This window comes from Marmota flaviventris, chromosome 18, assembly GCF_047511675.1.
Source record: "Marmota flaviventris isolate mMarFla1 chromosome 18, mMarFla1.hap1, whole genome shotgun sequence".
NCBI classification, from domain to species: domain Eukaryota; kingdom Metazoa; phylum Chordata; class Mammalia; order Rodentia; family Sciuridae; genus Marmota; species Marmota flaviventris.
The window spans coordinates 48,328,385-48,344,202 of record NC_092515.1 but is presented as its reverse complement, the minus strand read 5'-3'; the positions used below and the strand labels follow the sequence as shown (position 1 = coordinate 48,344,202).

The 15,818-nt window shown below is 45.2% G+C and overlaps 1 protein-coding gene across 2 annotated transcripts in view; it reads right to left on the bottom strand.

Moving 5' to 3' along the window:
• Positions 1–13,772: 13,772 nt before the first annotated feature.
• Wwp2 (WW domain containing E3 ubiquitin protein ligase 2) overlaps positions 13,773–15,818 on the bottom strand; it is a 131,209-nt gene continuing 129,163 nt past the window's right edge. For both annotated transcript variants that reach the window (XM_071604906.1, XM_071604905.1), the window contains one exon: positions 13,773–15,669. In XM_071604906.1, the coding sequence (XP_071461007.1) occupies positions 15,570–15,669 (100 nt within the window). In that variant the 3' untranslated portion in view covers positions 13,773–15,569. The remainder of the gene's footprint in view (positions 15,670–15,818) is intronic.

Below are 15,818 nucleotides of genomic sequence, written 5' to 3'. Positions count from 1 at the left end.
TCAGATGGATCCAAAAATCAAGGGAATGTTGAAGAAGCTTCTGAGATTTGGTTGCCATGTTTAGAACATACTGACATAAGAAAGGGAAACTGAACCATTGGCTTTCAGGGAATGAGTGAGGCAGGTATGGGGAGAAGAACCAGGAGGCCATTGGATCTGAGATGAGGCAAGGGAATGTGGAAAGTCACCTAAGGAGTGGGTCCTGTAAGTAAGGGTAAGGTGGTTAGTGCACACCTGAACTGAGGCCACAGGATTCAGATGTGCCTTTAATAGTGTAATTTGGAGGAAAAAGCTTTATCACATTCAGTGATACAGCACAATACCACAAGCCTTAAAGCTTGTCACAGTTTGATGACTGGAATATTTATTGAGTACGTAAGAATATGAGAATGCCCAGGTCTTGTTAATATTTAAAAGTCTGGCCCACATTTGGGCAAAATTGATATTTTTCCTAACAGGATCTTTAGTTCTAAAGAAAATATTTTGTAGCCAGTAAAGCCACTAGGCACTTAGGCCAAAGTGCTCTCATTGTGTATAAAAGGATGAGCCTAGTAGGCTATTGATGAAGTCCTCCTTCTACAAAAGGCAGCTGATTTAACTGAAAAACCCATGACCCACACCTAAAATGGAAGCTTGTGTTTGTGCAGTCTCAGTGTCTCAAAATGAGATTTCTCAGTTATTTTTGAGAACTTCGAATAAGTACCCTGGAAGAAGTCAGATCCCAAGGATGGCTCTCCTCTCCATAGCTGCACATTAGCATCACCTCCACTTTCCAACATCTTCAGAGTGACTAAGAGTCCTGGCTACTACTATTACACCTTACAGGGAGTTCATTTTCTGTTTCAAAATATCTGATATATTCCTGAGCTTATGGGTTACCCTTAATGAAAAAAAATGAAAACTATCAGAAGTGGAACAAGAGTTTGGTCCAGTTTAACTTTCTTTAATTTGGCTCAGGTCATCAATCACTAAAGGGACAAAAGCTAAGTCATCATTGAGTGTGACTCACATATTATTTTTCAATGTGCTAAGCAAAATCTTCTCAAAGCAAATCTTTCCAGCAGGATTTAGAGATCCAGAATTCTACTCCAATTTCTGGAACACGCTTTACAACCATATATAATTATTTCACTTCAAATAAATTATAACACTGGGCCTCAGGATGTTCACAAGAAGTTATGAGCAGCCATTTTCTTCTACAAAAATATCTACAAAGCTTGAGAGTAAATTAGGGTTGTTGAACTACAATACACCAACAAAATGAGTTCATCTATCCTGTCTCAGGAAATGGGAAGAATATGGGACATGTTGGGAAGAAAAAAAGAAGAAGAAGAAGAAATAATTCATGTGATCCACAGCAGAAAAATTCTACAATTATCCTAAGGAATTTCATTCCAATATTATAGACAATACAGACAAGTACTGATTTGCATATTCATGTGCCAATTCAACTCTTGACATTATGCATTTTTGCCTGGGAGCAACAGAAAGTTGAGATCTTCTAAAAAATTAATAACTACTTTTGTTGGAGGACTAGATAAAATTAACTCGGAAAGCAGGGAATAAAAGTGTGGAAAGAAAATAAGAAAGCAGAAAGGAAGAAGCAGCTATAGAAGTAATGATGTTTCCAGGTCCCAAAAGATTTCTAATCAATCTTTTGCCTTTGGAGGCAGTCTGTTCTTTGACACTAGATGGCGCCATTGACAACCTCACCTCTTTGCAAGAGAAATACTAGATTCCCAGTTCAGTTTAGAATTGGGGACCTTCCCCCATGCCGCCCCCGAGGTCACTTCTTGCCATTTCTTTGGGCTGTAACCATCCAGGCAAGATTGTAAAGGGATCTGGAGAGTGTACGGGTGAAAAAAATTCCACCCTTACTGTACTCTACCCCCACTTCTGCTTTGAGGATGAATATACAAGGTTTTCTCTGCCATTCAGATTTTTTTTTTTTAATGTATAACCAAAGATTTGGGGTTTGTTTTGTTTTCCACCTATTATACCATGAACTCACAGTACAAAGGTGCCATAAGCCCAAATAGGGCTCCTTCCTATGTGTTGTCACAGAGTGCCGCTCTAGGTAGAGCAGGCTGGCTATGTGCTGGTGAACCTAGCACATTTTTTCCTTTGGCTTCTTTCTTTTTCTGATCATTTTGCTTCTTGAGTTTTAGACATGATCTTGGCTCTTTGAGTGCTTGGTATGCTCAATGTTCTCTTGGCAAGAATCTTACCCCTGTCGGTGGCAGTAGCACACACCTACAATCCCAGTGGAGGCTGAGGCAGGAGGATGGCGAGTTCAAAGCCAGCCTCAGCAATTTAGTGAAGCCCTAAGTAACTCACTGAGACCCTGTCTCTAAATAAAATATTTTAAAAGGGCTGGAGATGTGGCCCAGTGATTAAGCTCCCCTGGGTTCAATCTCTGGTACCAAAAGATAAAAAATAAAAAATACAAAAAGAATCTTGCCCCTGTTTATTTCCAATACCAACAACATGCTGCTGGGTCATATTGTAGACTCTTCCAGTCTTGCCTAGATGACATCTGAGGGGCACACCTTTTTCAACAGTGCCTATTCCCTCGATGTCTACATCGTCACCTTTTTTTTTTTTTTTTTTTTTTTTTTTGGTAGATTCACATGTATGTGACCAAAGGAATAACTTCATATTTTCCAGAAGGTCTACAGAATACAGAGCAGGTACCTCTTTCCTTCTCTCTTCATTATTTTGGTGAATTACTAGAAGATGGTAGTTCTGGCTGAAGGACTTTATCCACTTATTTTGATATAGAGAAATCTATCACATTTTTGCCTTATGGTTAATGCTCCTGGGTCATATTTAAGCAGTCCTTCCCCAGCTCAAAAACCCCAAACCTAGGCTCCTACATCCACATCTATTACCCTCCGCAGAATGTAATAGATGTAATTCCTTCTCTGCAGTTTCTGCAGCTTAGCACCTTGCCCACCCTGTGTGTATATGCTACCACATCTGCTTGGTGTTAGTGTGATGGGCTGCTCTTTTCACCAAAATAATCAAGGATCCTTGGTCCGCTTCATGTCCCTCTCCTCATTTTCAATTCCAGCTTTATCCCTACTTCTTACCCTCAGTGCATAAACACTCAGATCTGCCTTTGGCTGGGGTATAATTGGTAGAGCCCCGGGTTCAATCCACAGCACCCCCACCAAAAAAAAAATCTGTCTTCATTGCTGCATGGATACAGCTATTCAGTTCGTAGCTTTTGACTGCTCAAAGGAGAGACAGTTCTATGTGTTTCCCTTCAAATTCCTCTTTCCTGAACATTCAGTACATTTGCTGCCCATTTTGCTATTAGAGAAGCCCCCAAGATTAGTTCTAGACAGTGAAAATATATGAGCAGGCTGAGAGAGGTGAACAGCCTGTCCAGCCTCTGTCCCCCTGCCTTACTGACAGGAGGGACATGATGAGATGGGATGTCACACACTCCATAAGGGTACAGCTTGATTGCTGAGTTCCCTTAAGGAGCAGAGATGTCCTAGAGATATACACTTGCCTTGCCTTAGACTTGATATAAGCATGAAATAAAAACCTACTTGTGTTCAGCCATTGAGATTTCAGAGCCATAATTAACCCGACGTAATTTAGTCTACACTGGCCAGTCCATTGTAAACGTCCCCAGAAATGATTCATCTGCTCTCCTTAGATAGACCCTGGGATGCCTCCTGCTCTTCACCAACACAAAGTCAACACATGTCCTCAATGGGACCTGAGCAAGTTTCTTTTTATTTCTTTTCTTTTCTTTTCCAGTACTGGGGATTGAAGCCAGGGGTGCTCTACCACTGAGCTACATCTCCAGCTCTTTTTATTTTTTAAGAGGGGAGCTTGCTAAGTTGCTGGGGCTAGCATCAAACTTATCATTCTCTTGCCTCAACCTCCCAAGTCACTGGGATTACAGGTGTGCACCACTGCCCCAGGTCTGAGCAAGAGTTTCTACAGAGTCTATGCCAGGAGTTTGCTGGAACATAAAATATAGGTATATGTGATGTCACTCATACTGCCAAGGTGAACTGCAGAGAAACTGAGGTAATTTATATTCTTGCTTATAGTTCCTGAGAGTGACTTTTCCCAATAGTAGAATTCAGTGAGTTAGATCATGGACCTTGGAGTCAGATTGCCATCTCTAAATCCAAGACATACAACTTTTCTAGCTATTAAGGCAACTCTCTATCTCAGCTTCCTCATCAGTAAAATGGGAATAATGAAACTACTTACTTCATAGTGTTGTCAGGAGAATTAAAGTATTAGCTGTAAGGGGCTTGGAGCAGAGCCTACACACTTATACACTATGAAAGGACTATTGTTTCTACCATCAGTGTTAAACTCGCTGGCCTAACGCTGCATAATTACCTTTCCAACTTCTATAAATCTTATGAATACAATAGTATTCCATGTTATCTTGATAGGACTTCCTCGCCCAGGTCATGTATAATTCCCCTCCTATGAAATGCTACTTATATCATTTGCCCATTTTTTCCTCTATTGGGTTTCTTGTTGATTTATAGAAATACTTCAAATACTGTTTCAGTTTTGTGTGGCACCTGTCTTGGTCACATCTGTTATCTGCAGGAACCTTTAGGGGACAAAGATTCTTACTTTGATGGAGACACACCTATCAATTTTCCTTACTGCTAGTACTTTGTGAATCATATTTCAGTAGTCCTTCCCAGTTCAAGGTCCCAAATCTATTCTCATCCATACATATTGATTAGCTGTACATTGTCACCTCTAGATTTTTTCACGCACCTCCCGGAGCCTGCTGCTGCCCTGTGGGTCTCCAAGCCTTGAGCCTAAGTCCACTTCTTTTCTGTTGTAGCTGGGAGAATGGTGAGTGTGTAGGGTCCAGGAACCAGGAAGGACATGGTGTCCAGCTCCTTTGCATACAGACTTTTAACTGCTCTGCCTGTTTTTAGTCCCTAATGTCACCCTTGCCTTCCTGCTGCCCCCACATACTGAGGCTCAAGGGTTCTGTTAGACCAAGAGGCTCATGTGGCATCAGCACAGCCTCTGCAGCGTAACTTACTGAGACAGTCCTCTCTCTGCTTTCTACCTTGTCGAACTGTGCAGACCACCCCTTCAGCCAGTGAATCCTCGCATTCTCTTTGCCCATCCAAGCTAAGACCTTCATGAAGCTTTCTGCACCTTGTTTATATAGGAGAGGAATTCAGCTTTGTTCTCTCAGTGACCATCCCCCGTCCCCCACCTTTTTCATCACAGTAAGTGGAACTGTCATAGTCACAATTTCTCAAAAGATGAAAATGCAGAAGTCATCCTTGATTTTCGTCTGTCCCTCATGCCCTATTTCCAATCCATGGGGGAAAATCACATCAGTCCCACTTCCAAAAGGTAGCACGCGTCTGCTCATTTTCCACCCCACATCAAAGGCGAAGCCTGACCCAAAGCCATGGCCTCTCTTGGATGACAGCAGAACTGCCTGGCTGCCCACCTGCTTCCCTCCAGCTCCAGAACATCCACACTGCACCTGCCTTTGGGCTGATCTTGTTCAGCTGAGTCACAACACTCCTGTGTGTGGGCCTCCAGGGGCTCCCCCTGCTCTCAGTTAAAAGCCAAGCTCTTCACCAGGGCCCCTGGGTTCCCGTGGGAGCTGGACCCCCCTAATCTGCACTCTCACCACACCAGCCCCTGCCCACTCCTAGGACACACCAATCTCATTCCCACTGGGACAACTTCACCTGATGGTCCCAACCTGGATGTTCTTCCTCTACACTTTCCTTAAGCTCCATCATGTCTTTCAGGTCTTTAAGCTGAAACACCTTCAGAGAAGCTTTCCCTAAGACTCAATGTTCAGGAGACCCTTCCACCTCCACCCCACTATCCCATATTCTCCTGCCACATTATATTGATCCAGCAGCTTCCTAAAGCTGATGCCAAGGGGTATGTACTCCTTTTGGAGATTAGAGGCAGAACCCATCCCATATTTTAATCAGTATGAACCAATTACAGGCAATTGGCAAACCACCATGACCATGAAATCTGTGAGTTCAGTGATGAGATGAATTCTCTCCCGGAAGAAGCAATGCTTCTACACTCATGGTACACCAAGGCCTGGACACCCATAGGGAGGCCACTACTGAGGCAGGAGCTGTGCCCCTAAGCCACCCTCAGTGGGAGTCTGGGGCAGCAAAGGCAACCTTCAGGCTAATTTACTGCTGTAATAGCACTGTCTACCCTGCAGCTCACCCTGTAATTACACAGGAAATAGCCCCAAAATTGTCCTTGAGAGACTGGACGTGACTCTTGCCAACTGGGTTTGGCTGGAGGCCCAGACAAGCACTAAGGACATCCAAGGCAGGGAGCAGCAGTTGCAAGCTGGGCCCAACCCCAGGGAAGGGTGCCAGGTGGGGGTTGGGACAGGGGCAGGAGCAGGGCCTGAAGTGACACCCACTTCCCAGTATTCTCTTTCCCCAAGAAAAGGGAGGAGGGGAAGGCTGCTACCTTTCTATTGTACTTCTGGTTAGTGTGATTTTTCTCATCTACTGATAATCACCATGCCATAGTTCTTTCATTTATTAAAAATCCTGGTCACATTCAGGAATCAGGAAATGGAAGACACTAAGGATATATGATCCGACCCAGGATAGTGTATTAATTACCTATTGCTTCGTAACAAGTTACAAAAAAAAATATTTAGTGACTTAAAACCACACACATTTGTTATGTTACAGTTTCTGTGGGTCAAGAGTCCAGGTATGACTTACCTGGCTCCTCTGCTTGGGGTAGCTTGCAGGCTACAATGGAGGTATCTGCTGGGTTGAGGGCCTCAAGGCTCAACGAGAGAAGGATCTGGTTCCAAGGTCATGCTGCTGCAGGATTCAAGTTCTCATAGCTGTTGGACTGAGGGCCTTGTGAGGTTCCTTGCTGGCTGTTGACATGAAGCTGCCCTCAGTCCCTTGCCCTGAGGGCCCCTCTGACATGACAGCTTACTTCATCAAAGTTCATAAGCCCAGAAGGTAACAGGGAGAGTCCACTGGCAAGAAGTAGATCACAATTCCTTACAACTTGACACAGAAGTGACATCCTGGGGGTGGATGTGTAGCTCAGTGGCACATGCTTGCCTAGCATGCACAAAGTTCTAGGTTTAGTCTCTAGTAACACACACACACACACACACACACAGTGACACCCCATCACCTTTGCTACATTCTATTGGTTAGAAACAACAACCAGACCAGCCATCCTCAAGGGGGAGGGGTGTCACACGACAAGGCTGTGACTACCTAGAAGGGATCACTGAGGGCTATCCAAGAATTCTACCTACCACACAAGGTAATAAGCAATTACCCCGGAATACTGAGCCCCCAGGGTTCTGCAGGACTTTGCTCATTTCTTGTCTGCAATTCCCTCTGCAGTGTCTTGGGCCAAAACTTTTGCTAGGGTATTCACCAGGGTAATCAACAATAGGCTACACTGAGCTTTTGTTAATTTTAACACTTAATTAACTCAGAATTAGAATAAAGTTAGTGGGAAATGCAGAAGTAAAACATCCCTCTTATATGTAACAGGATGACGTTACCACCATGTCTTTGGAGATTAAAAAAAAAACAACAACAGAGCAAACCCATCCCATCCCCATTCCCCAGTTCCCTCACCCTCATCTCAGAGTACACCTCCTTCTCCACCCTGAACAAATCAAACCTAGTTAGTGCTCTCAGACAGCAGGGGTGCGATGGGCTTAGTCCTGGCTAATTAATAAAACTTAATTCTGACATGTATTTCTCTTTTCTTCCCCTCAAGACCCTATCAAAATGACAGTGAATGAATATAATAGACTTTCCATTTTGCTGTAGCCATCTGACCCAGTCTGAGAGGTAGTATTTCAGAAATAGACAAAAGAATTCCAACACACTTCTGGAGGACATAAAGCAGGAATGGCTGGGCAAAGGGAGCTCAGCCTAGGAAGGTTCTGGTAAGACCCACAGAGCCCTGAAGAGCTCAGACCTGCCAGAGGATGGAATGAATAGCACACAGAGCAGCTGAAAGTCAACCTCATAGAAAAGTCAGGCCTTCAAGCCCTCTATGCACAGTTGCCAGCTGCCTGCTGTCCCTGTCCCAGACACATCTAATAAAGTTTAATGAGATTAAAGATTAGCCATTTCTTCTCCCTCTCCAGCTCAACTAAAAGGACAGTATAGAAAGTTTTATATATATATATATATATATATATATATATATATATATATATATATATATATATATAATTTTTTTTTTTAATGAGACAAGGCCTTGCCCTGTTGCCCAGGCTGGCCTCAAGTTCTGGCCTCAAGTGGTTCTCCCCACTGAGCAGCCCAAGGAGCTGGGATTACAGGCACACACCAACATACCCAGGTGTGGAGAAGGCTGAATCCATTAAGGACTCCTTAATAGATAAGGATGTTTAACAATGTTCGAAAAGATGGAAACAAAGTAGAGGACTGTACTGTCTAGCAAAAGTTTTAGCCCAAGACACTGCAGAGAGAAATGCATACAAGAAAGGAGCAAAGTCCTGCAGAACCCCGGGAGGCTCAGTATTCCAGGGCAGCAGGAATACGCCAGAGAGGTGAAGTGAAAACTAGGATACTTACAAGTTTCTATATGAAAGGCAGAGCACCAGGTCCTCCTCTACCCAGTAGCCTGGCTGCAGCAGACCAGAGGTCAAGTGGAGCTCCAGACTTGGGGACCTAAGCAAGTCAAAGCAACAGGCCGGGGGGAAGCTGCAGGGTGGAAGAGTGGGGTGAAGGGTAAAGCCAGTGGCTTAGACTCTAACAGCCTGAGTTCCCTTCTGCTCTTTGTTCTCAGGAAGCCCACGGACAGGTGTACCCTGGCTCAGAGATTTCCTCCTCTTCACTTTGCTGTCATTTTCTGTTGATATAACAAAAACCCAAAAACAAAAAAAATCTGAGACTGGGAAATCAGCATTATGAAGAACAGAAGTTAGGCTGGGCTTGGGGCACACACCTGTAATCCCAGCAACCTGGGAGCTTGAGGCAGGAGGATGGCAAGTTTGAGGCCAGCCTCAGCAACTTGAGAACCTATTTCAAAATAAAGCATTAATAAAAGGGCTGGGGATGTAGCTTAGTGGTAGAGTGGCCCTGGGTATAATCCCCGTATCCCATCCCACATGCACACATAAAAAAGAACTAAAAGAAGTTTATTTGGCTCATGGTTCTGGAGACCTGGAAGTTCAAATGCATGGCACCAGCATCTGGTGGGGACCCTCCTGCTGCCTCATAACATGGTAAAGGGCATCACATGGTAAGACAGAGCAAGCCTGCCAGCTTGGGTCTCTTCTCCTCCTTATAAAGACACTTATTGCCACCATGGAGTCCCCACCCTCTTAGCCTCATCTAATCCCAATCACCTTCTAAAGGCCCCAACTCCAAATACTATGAACATAAGAATTTGGGGATTACATTTTCCAACACATGGACACATTTAAACCTTAGTATTCTATCTCTAGAGTAACTGGTCACTCACAAGAGACCCCTATACAATGACATTGGGGGCCTCAGTAAAAAGGCCCACTTTCCACCCAAAACCCTCATAGAGAGGACCAGAAGGTAAAGGACACCCTATGCCTGTTTTCCTCTGACATATGGAGAGCCAAAAATTGTAAGCAGTTGTTCCTTCCTGATAAGGGTTTTGCTGCTGCCTCCTCCTTTCCTTCTGGCCATCCACACTCTACAGCTTGATCTTCTAATGGCAAGCAGATGGGGCCCTGGAGTGAAGTGACCTGGGAATAGCCCAGACCCAGCTCAGGATGGGTTTGGGTTGGTGAATATCTGCTTTGTCATTCTCAAAGCCACAGCCCAGATGCACAGCAGGGGCAGTGTGCCTTTGTTTGCTGGCTGACCTGCTTTCATGAACTGGGTGGAAGCAGTGACAGTTGTCCCCATCTCCTGTCTATGTTGGAGCTTCTTCAGATCCTTTCACCCACAGAAAGGAATTCTCAGCCACCACCACCACCAAGCTCCAGATGCAGCAGGCCACAGCTTCAACTTTGCTCAATGTGTTGCACTTTGGTTCTGTTTCTGGCCCATGGAACCATTTGCCTTCTTTTTGGACCAGTCTTTTCAGTCCTGTGTGCCTTTATTGTAGAAGATGATCAAATGTGAATTCACTGTGCCATTTTGAAATAATCCCATTTTTTGGATTTCTAATACATTTTTTTTTAACACAAAGGGCAATCAGAGTAGTTATTTCTGTTTCAGACAAGAAAACTAAAGTTGAGAGTATAATTAGTTGGAAAGATATCCAGAGGGATGCCAGCAGAGTCAATGAAAGGAACCAAATTATAACATCAAAAAGAAAGCAATGGTCACAAAGAATTCGAATAGACATTTCTCTGAAGATAAATGGTTAATAAGATGGTCAACACCACTAAACACTAGACAAAGGCAAATCAAAATTACGTGAGATACTACCTGACACCCATTAGGGTGTTTCTATTAAAAAAAAAAATAGCAAACGCTGGCTATGATGTGGGAAAAAGAACACTTGTGCACTGTTGGTGGGAATGTAAGTGGCAGGGCTGCTGTGGAAAACAATATGGCAGTTCCTTTAAAAATTAAAAACAGACTTATCATGTAATACGGCAATTCCAGTTCTGGGTTATTTCCAAAAGAATGAAAGCAGGGTCTCAAAGAGATATATTCATAGTAGCATTATTCACAGTAGATACAACACGGAAGCAACCCCAAAGTGACCAACTACAGGAGAATGGATAAGCAAAAATGTGGTCTATACACACAACAGATTATTATTCAGTTTTAAAAGGAAAGGGAATTCTGACATTACATATGGATTAACCTTGAGGACATTATGTTAAGTAACATAAGCTAATTGGAACAAGAAAAACACTGAGATTTCATTTGTATGAGGTAGTTAAGAGTAATCAAAATTGTAGAGAATAAAATGTTGGTTGCTGGGGACTGGGGAGAATGGAGGACTGGGGAGTCATTGTTTAATGGATGCAGAATTTCAGTTTTATAAGATGAAAAAGCACTGGAGATGGATGATGGGGATGGCTGCACATTCTGAATGCATTTAGTATCGCCGAACTGTATTCACCTAAAAGATGGTTGATATAATAAAATTTTGTTGTATTTTATCACAATAAAAAAAATTTTTTAATGAGTCACTAGAATCCTTTGAGATTAAGTTAGACCCTGGGTCCATGATGATGTGCAAGTTACAAATATTAGAAAGTGTGTCAAAGAGAAAACATGCTACCATCTGAATCCATCGGTTGATGTTTGCCTCACATAGGCACGAACTATAGGGAAGTGGGGTTTGACTATGGTACCTACCTGGACCAACCCCAGAAAATGGGTCAATACCCAAAGTCATGACCTAAGAGCATTCCCTACAGCCTGCCCTAAGAATCTGAATTCCCATTATCAAGGTTCCTTAGGAGGAGGCTGGGGCCTTGTGGATGCTGAGTCTGGCCAACCACCAGGAGAGTTCACTACATATGAGGCCTCCTTTAAATGCAAACACATAGATCTTTTGCGTAAGTTTTCCTAGGAAGGTGACATGAGCTCCAGCATCTAGCAGGGCAGTGGTATGGTGTGAGAACTAATCTTTCCAGAGTTGGTGAGGGCTTGCCTCCTATCCAGGCTTCCTGGCATCTGGGCGCCGAAGGCAGTCTTCCTGCTCTTCACTTCCAAAATAATAGTGTCTCTATGGCTAATTCTATCAGGGTTGGAGTCTCCCTACCTAATTTTATTTTCAACATTTTAGAGCACATAATAAAAGCAAATAGAGGTAATTATGAACCTAGAAGGGAAGAGCTGTGTGAGAAATCATGGCATTATACTACTTAGTAAACTATCCTTGTAATTTTAGTAATAGAAACACTTTGTTTTTCAGCTTTTAAAATAAACCTTTAGGTAAAGTACAGAAGATTTCATTATCATTATACAATAGAATGTAAATTTTTTTTTTAAATACCTGATTGTGTAAAAGTGAAAAGGCAGGTGCACAGAGCTAGAAATGGAAAAGGACAGTTTGCAAAGCAGGTGACAAGAGACCCTTTCGATGATGGTGAGGCTGGTAAAGCAAGAATGCTTAATTTTTTTGTTTTTTGTTTTTTTGGTACCAGGGTTTGAACCCAGGATAGTTAACCACTGAGCCACATCCCCAGCCCTTTTTTTAATTTTGAGACATGGTCTTGCTAAGTTGATGAGGTTGGCTTTAAACTTTCAATCCTCCTGCCTCACCCTCCTGAATCGGGAATACAGGTGTGTACCACCACAACCGGCTAGCAAGAATGCTTTTGAAGGGCAATTTGGTAGAACCTGTCGGGACTTTTAATCTATCCAGAGGGATCCAAAAGAAGCCTGCACCATGAGGAAAGTGGATCACGAGTTCAAAGCCAGACTCAGCAAAAAGCAAGCATTAAGTAACTCAGTGAGACCCCGTCTCTAAATGAAATACAAAATAGAGCTGGGGATGTGGCTCAGTGGTTGAGAGCCCCCGAGTTCAATCTCCAGTACAAAAAAAAAAAAAAAAAAGCCTGCAACAAGTTACCTCCAGGAAGGGATCAGAGTGACGAAAGAGGGAGGGAGGCCCTTTACTGAAGAGCCTTCCTATCTTTTAATTTGAACATTAATATTTTAAAAACAAAAATAAAGGGCATAATCAATGATTCAGCTTCCAGAACTGTCACCTACCCAAGGGTCTATACAAAAGCTGTGCAGATAGCAGCAAGCTGCTGCACACAGCTTCACCACACCTCGGGACGGCAATAGCGGGGTAGGATATGAACATCACACAGTGAAAGATTAAGTAGACCTATACTGGCCAACATAGAAAGGCATCCCTAATATCTCTTTTTAATGAAAAGAGTTTCTCAACATGTATGATATGATGAGTATATTTAAAAATTATATGTGCACATCTATGAACACAAAAGAGTCTGGAGGGACCACAGCCAACTTCAAATAGCGGTTACCCTTGGGATAAGACCTGGGAGAACAATTTCCACGGGAGGATTTCTTATTTAACTTACTATGAGATGTCTGCACAACATATGGACTTTCTTCAATAATTTTGTCAAATTACAGTGTTGCCCTGTCAAGTGAAAAAATGGTTTTGGAAGTGCAGGCCACCTAGCTCAGTGATAGAGCACGGGCTGGGCATGCATGAGGTGCCAGGTTCCATCCCCAGCACCAAAAAGGCAGAAAAGAAAAAAGGGCTTTGGAGCTGGGGGGCGTGAATTCAGCCAATGAACTCCAGGGAGGGGGCCCGCTCTGGACATTTCTGCATCCCTGAGAAGTGGCACAATGAGGACAACTGGTCTACAACAAAGTCATTTCTAAGTCAAATGTATCAAGACCCTTCAGTGTGGTGATCTGTTCCACCTTTAAACCCTCAAGTGTCAAAAACAAGTGGGTAGCAAGCCCGTGTGTGACGATGAGTTCAATATGAGAAGTCCCTCACTCGTCCCAGGACCTGCGCATCCCCAGCATTTCATGAATGGACCTCTGCTCCCTCAGCAACTTCCTGAAGCAGCCCCATCCTGCTGGAGGGCTGAGGCTGCCAAAAGGGTGTAGTGAGGCAGAGACCGAGGGCTGAGGCCAGTGATCCCAGCTGGCCACCTCAGAAGCAGGCTGTCCCAGTTAACAGCATGCATGCTTCTCAGAACCAGCAAGGCCGGGGAATTTCCATTCTATCCTGGCAGGCCTTGGGGGCCCAGCGGCCTCTGGCTGGAGGACAGTGATTCTGTAGACAGCCACACTGACACCACCCACAGCTGCTGATTGTTTATTGCACAAGAAACTGGCAATACCAAGGCAGGGGTGGGCATTACAAAACAACCCAGTGACCAACCCCGGGCTACCGTGGGGCATTCTGCACAGACACTTCAGTTATATACACGTTTGCACGCGCACACACACAAACACACACGAACAGCCGTGAGCCTGATGCTTCCAAACCTCCCTGGCAGCTTGCATCCCTACCCACCCAACAGAGCAGCCTTCGTGGTGACATGCGCTGGGAAGTACTACAAGTGACTGGAAGGGAGGAAAAGGGCTGAGCTGCAGCGAGCTGAGCCACTCAAATCAGCACGTGCAACATGGTGGACACAGGCTGCACCTCCACGGGCTGGGGAAGAATGAGATGTGGGAAGGAGAGAATGTCCTCAGAAGGCTCCCACGACCAGTCTGAGAGCCTGCCTGGAGACTCAGAAAGCAGGTCTGTAGCTGGGGGATCATCCTAGAACCCTGGGGGCCTGGACTAAGGAGTATACCACCATCCCTCCTGCAGCATCCCGGAGGAGCCTAAGCACCTGCAGATTTCAAAAGCAGAATCCCCAAAGCAGAGGCGTCTGGTCTGCCAGCGTTGGGAGCTCCTGCTGTGGGTTTCAATGGCATCATTTCCCACCTGCAGATAAAGCCTCACATCTATGCAGAATGAACACACTCAACTGGGCCAGGATGTGCTTCATTCTAAGCAGGGGACTAACAGGCCACCTGGAGCTCCAGGGGCTATCAGGGAGGGACAGTCCAGACCCATTTACTCCTCACTGGGGGCCAGCGGGGTGACTGTATCTAGCAAAGGGATCTTGTCTCTAACAAAGGTGTGACATTGGGGGTGGAACTCAGAACACCAACCCTTTCCTTCAAGTTCAGGGACTTGGACGCTGTGCAGCGGAGCCACGGAGTCAAGCCCACCTGAGTTCATGGAACTGCTAAGCAGGCTCCTGAGAGGAGCAGCTCTTCTGGAAACTCTTGGACCAAGGGGGACAGGGCCCTCAAGGCCCCAGGACATCTGGGGCACCAGCTCCTTGACAGAAAGTGACAGCAGCATATCAAAAACAAAACAAAAAGCAACCCTACACACAAACGCTTCAAGTTTATGTAAAGGACAAAAAAGTCTGAGGGACTTTGCTGCCTCCCCCTCCCCCTGAGACCCAGGCGGGCAGCTTGTCCAATCCTTGGTTTGCCAGGCAGAGACAACCTGAGCTGATGGCACCGAGTCCCTGCGGCTTCTCTGTGGCTGGAACCTGCCAGGAAGGGAAGTGAGGTGAAGACGGCCTTGACACAGGCTTTCCCTCAGAACCACGCTTCATACGGATCCCTGGAAAGTTCTATTTAAGACAGAACCTCTTTTGCTGGCAAAGACCCTTGGCTTTCTCAGTGCAGAACAAGCCACCCGAGTAGCCAACCTCCTCGCCTAACTAGCCCGTGAGGCCTGGGCTTCTGCTGCAGCCCATCAGGGCAGGGTGTGTTCCCTCCACACTCAGACACCCAGGATGGTCCTAGGGGAGCGGGAGGGAGTTTTGCAGAGGCCAGTCCTCAGACTTTGCAATGGGTGATGGGGTCAAAGGTGATGAGGGGCTTTATTCCAGACTACCACCAGCGGGTAGGAGGGAGGGGGCTGCAGGGCCTCCTAGGGTCGGGCTCTTCTGCCACCAGCATGATGACAGTGTGGTTCCACGCAGGACCATCATCTACAGGGGCCTCCCAAGGGCTGCATGGCCTGTGGCCTCCAGGCAGGTAGGACTCAGGACTACATGTGTGCTGGGGCATGGAGGTGGCTTGTTACTCCTGTCCGAAGCCCTCAGTCTCCTCAATGGCATACAGCAGCTTCTCTTTTAGTTGTTCGTAGCTCTTGTAGGGTGGGAGGTCCAGGCGGTTGAAGCTGTTGGGAGGGAGAGCAGCATGTAGCATCATGTAGCCAGGACTCCAACAGCTCTACCCAGGCCTGGCTGAGCGCCAGCAGAACTGGTTAGCCAGACCCCAGGTTAGGGCGGTAGAGGGCCCACCATGCCAGGACCCAGTGCTATCTAG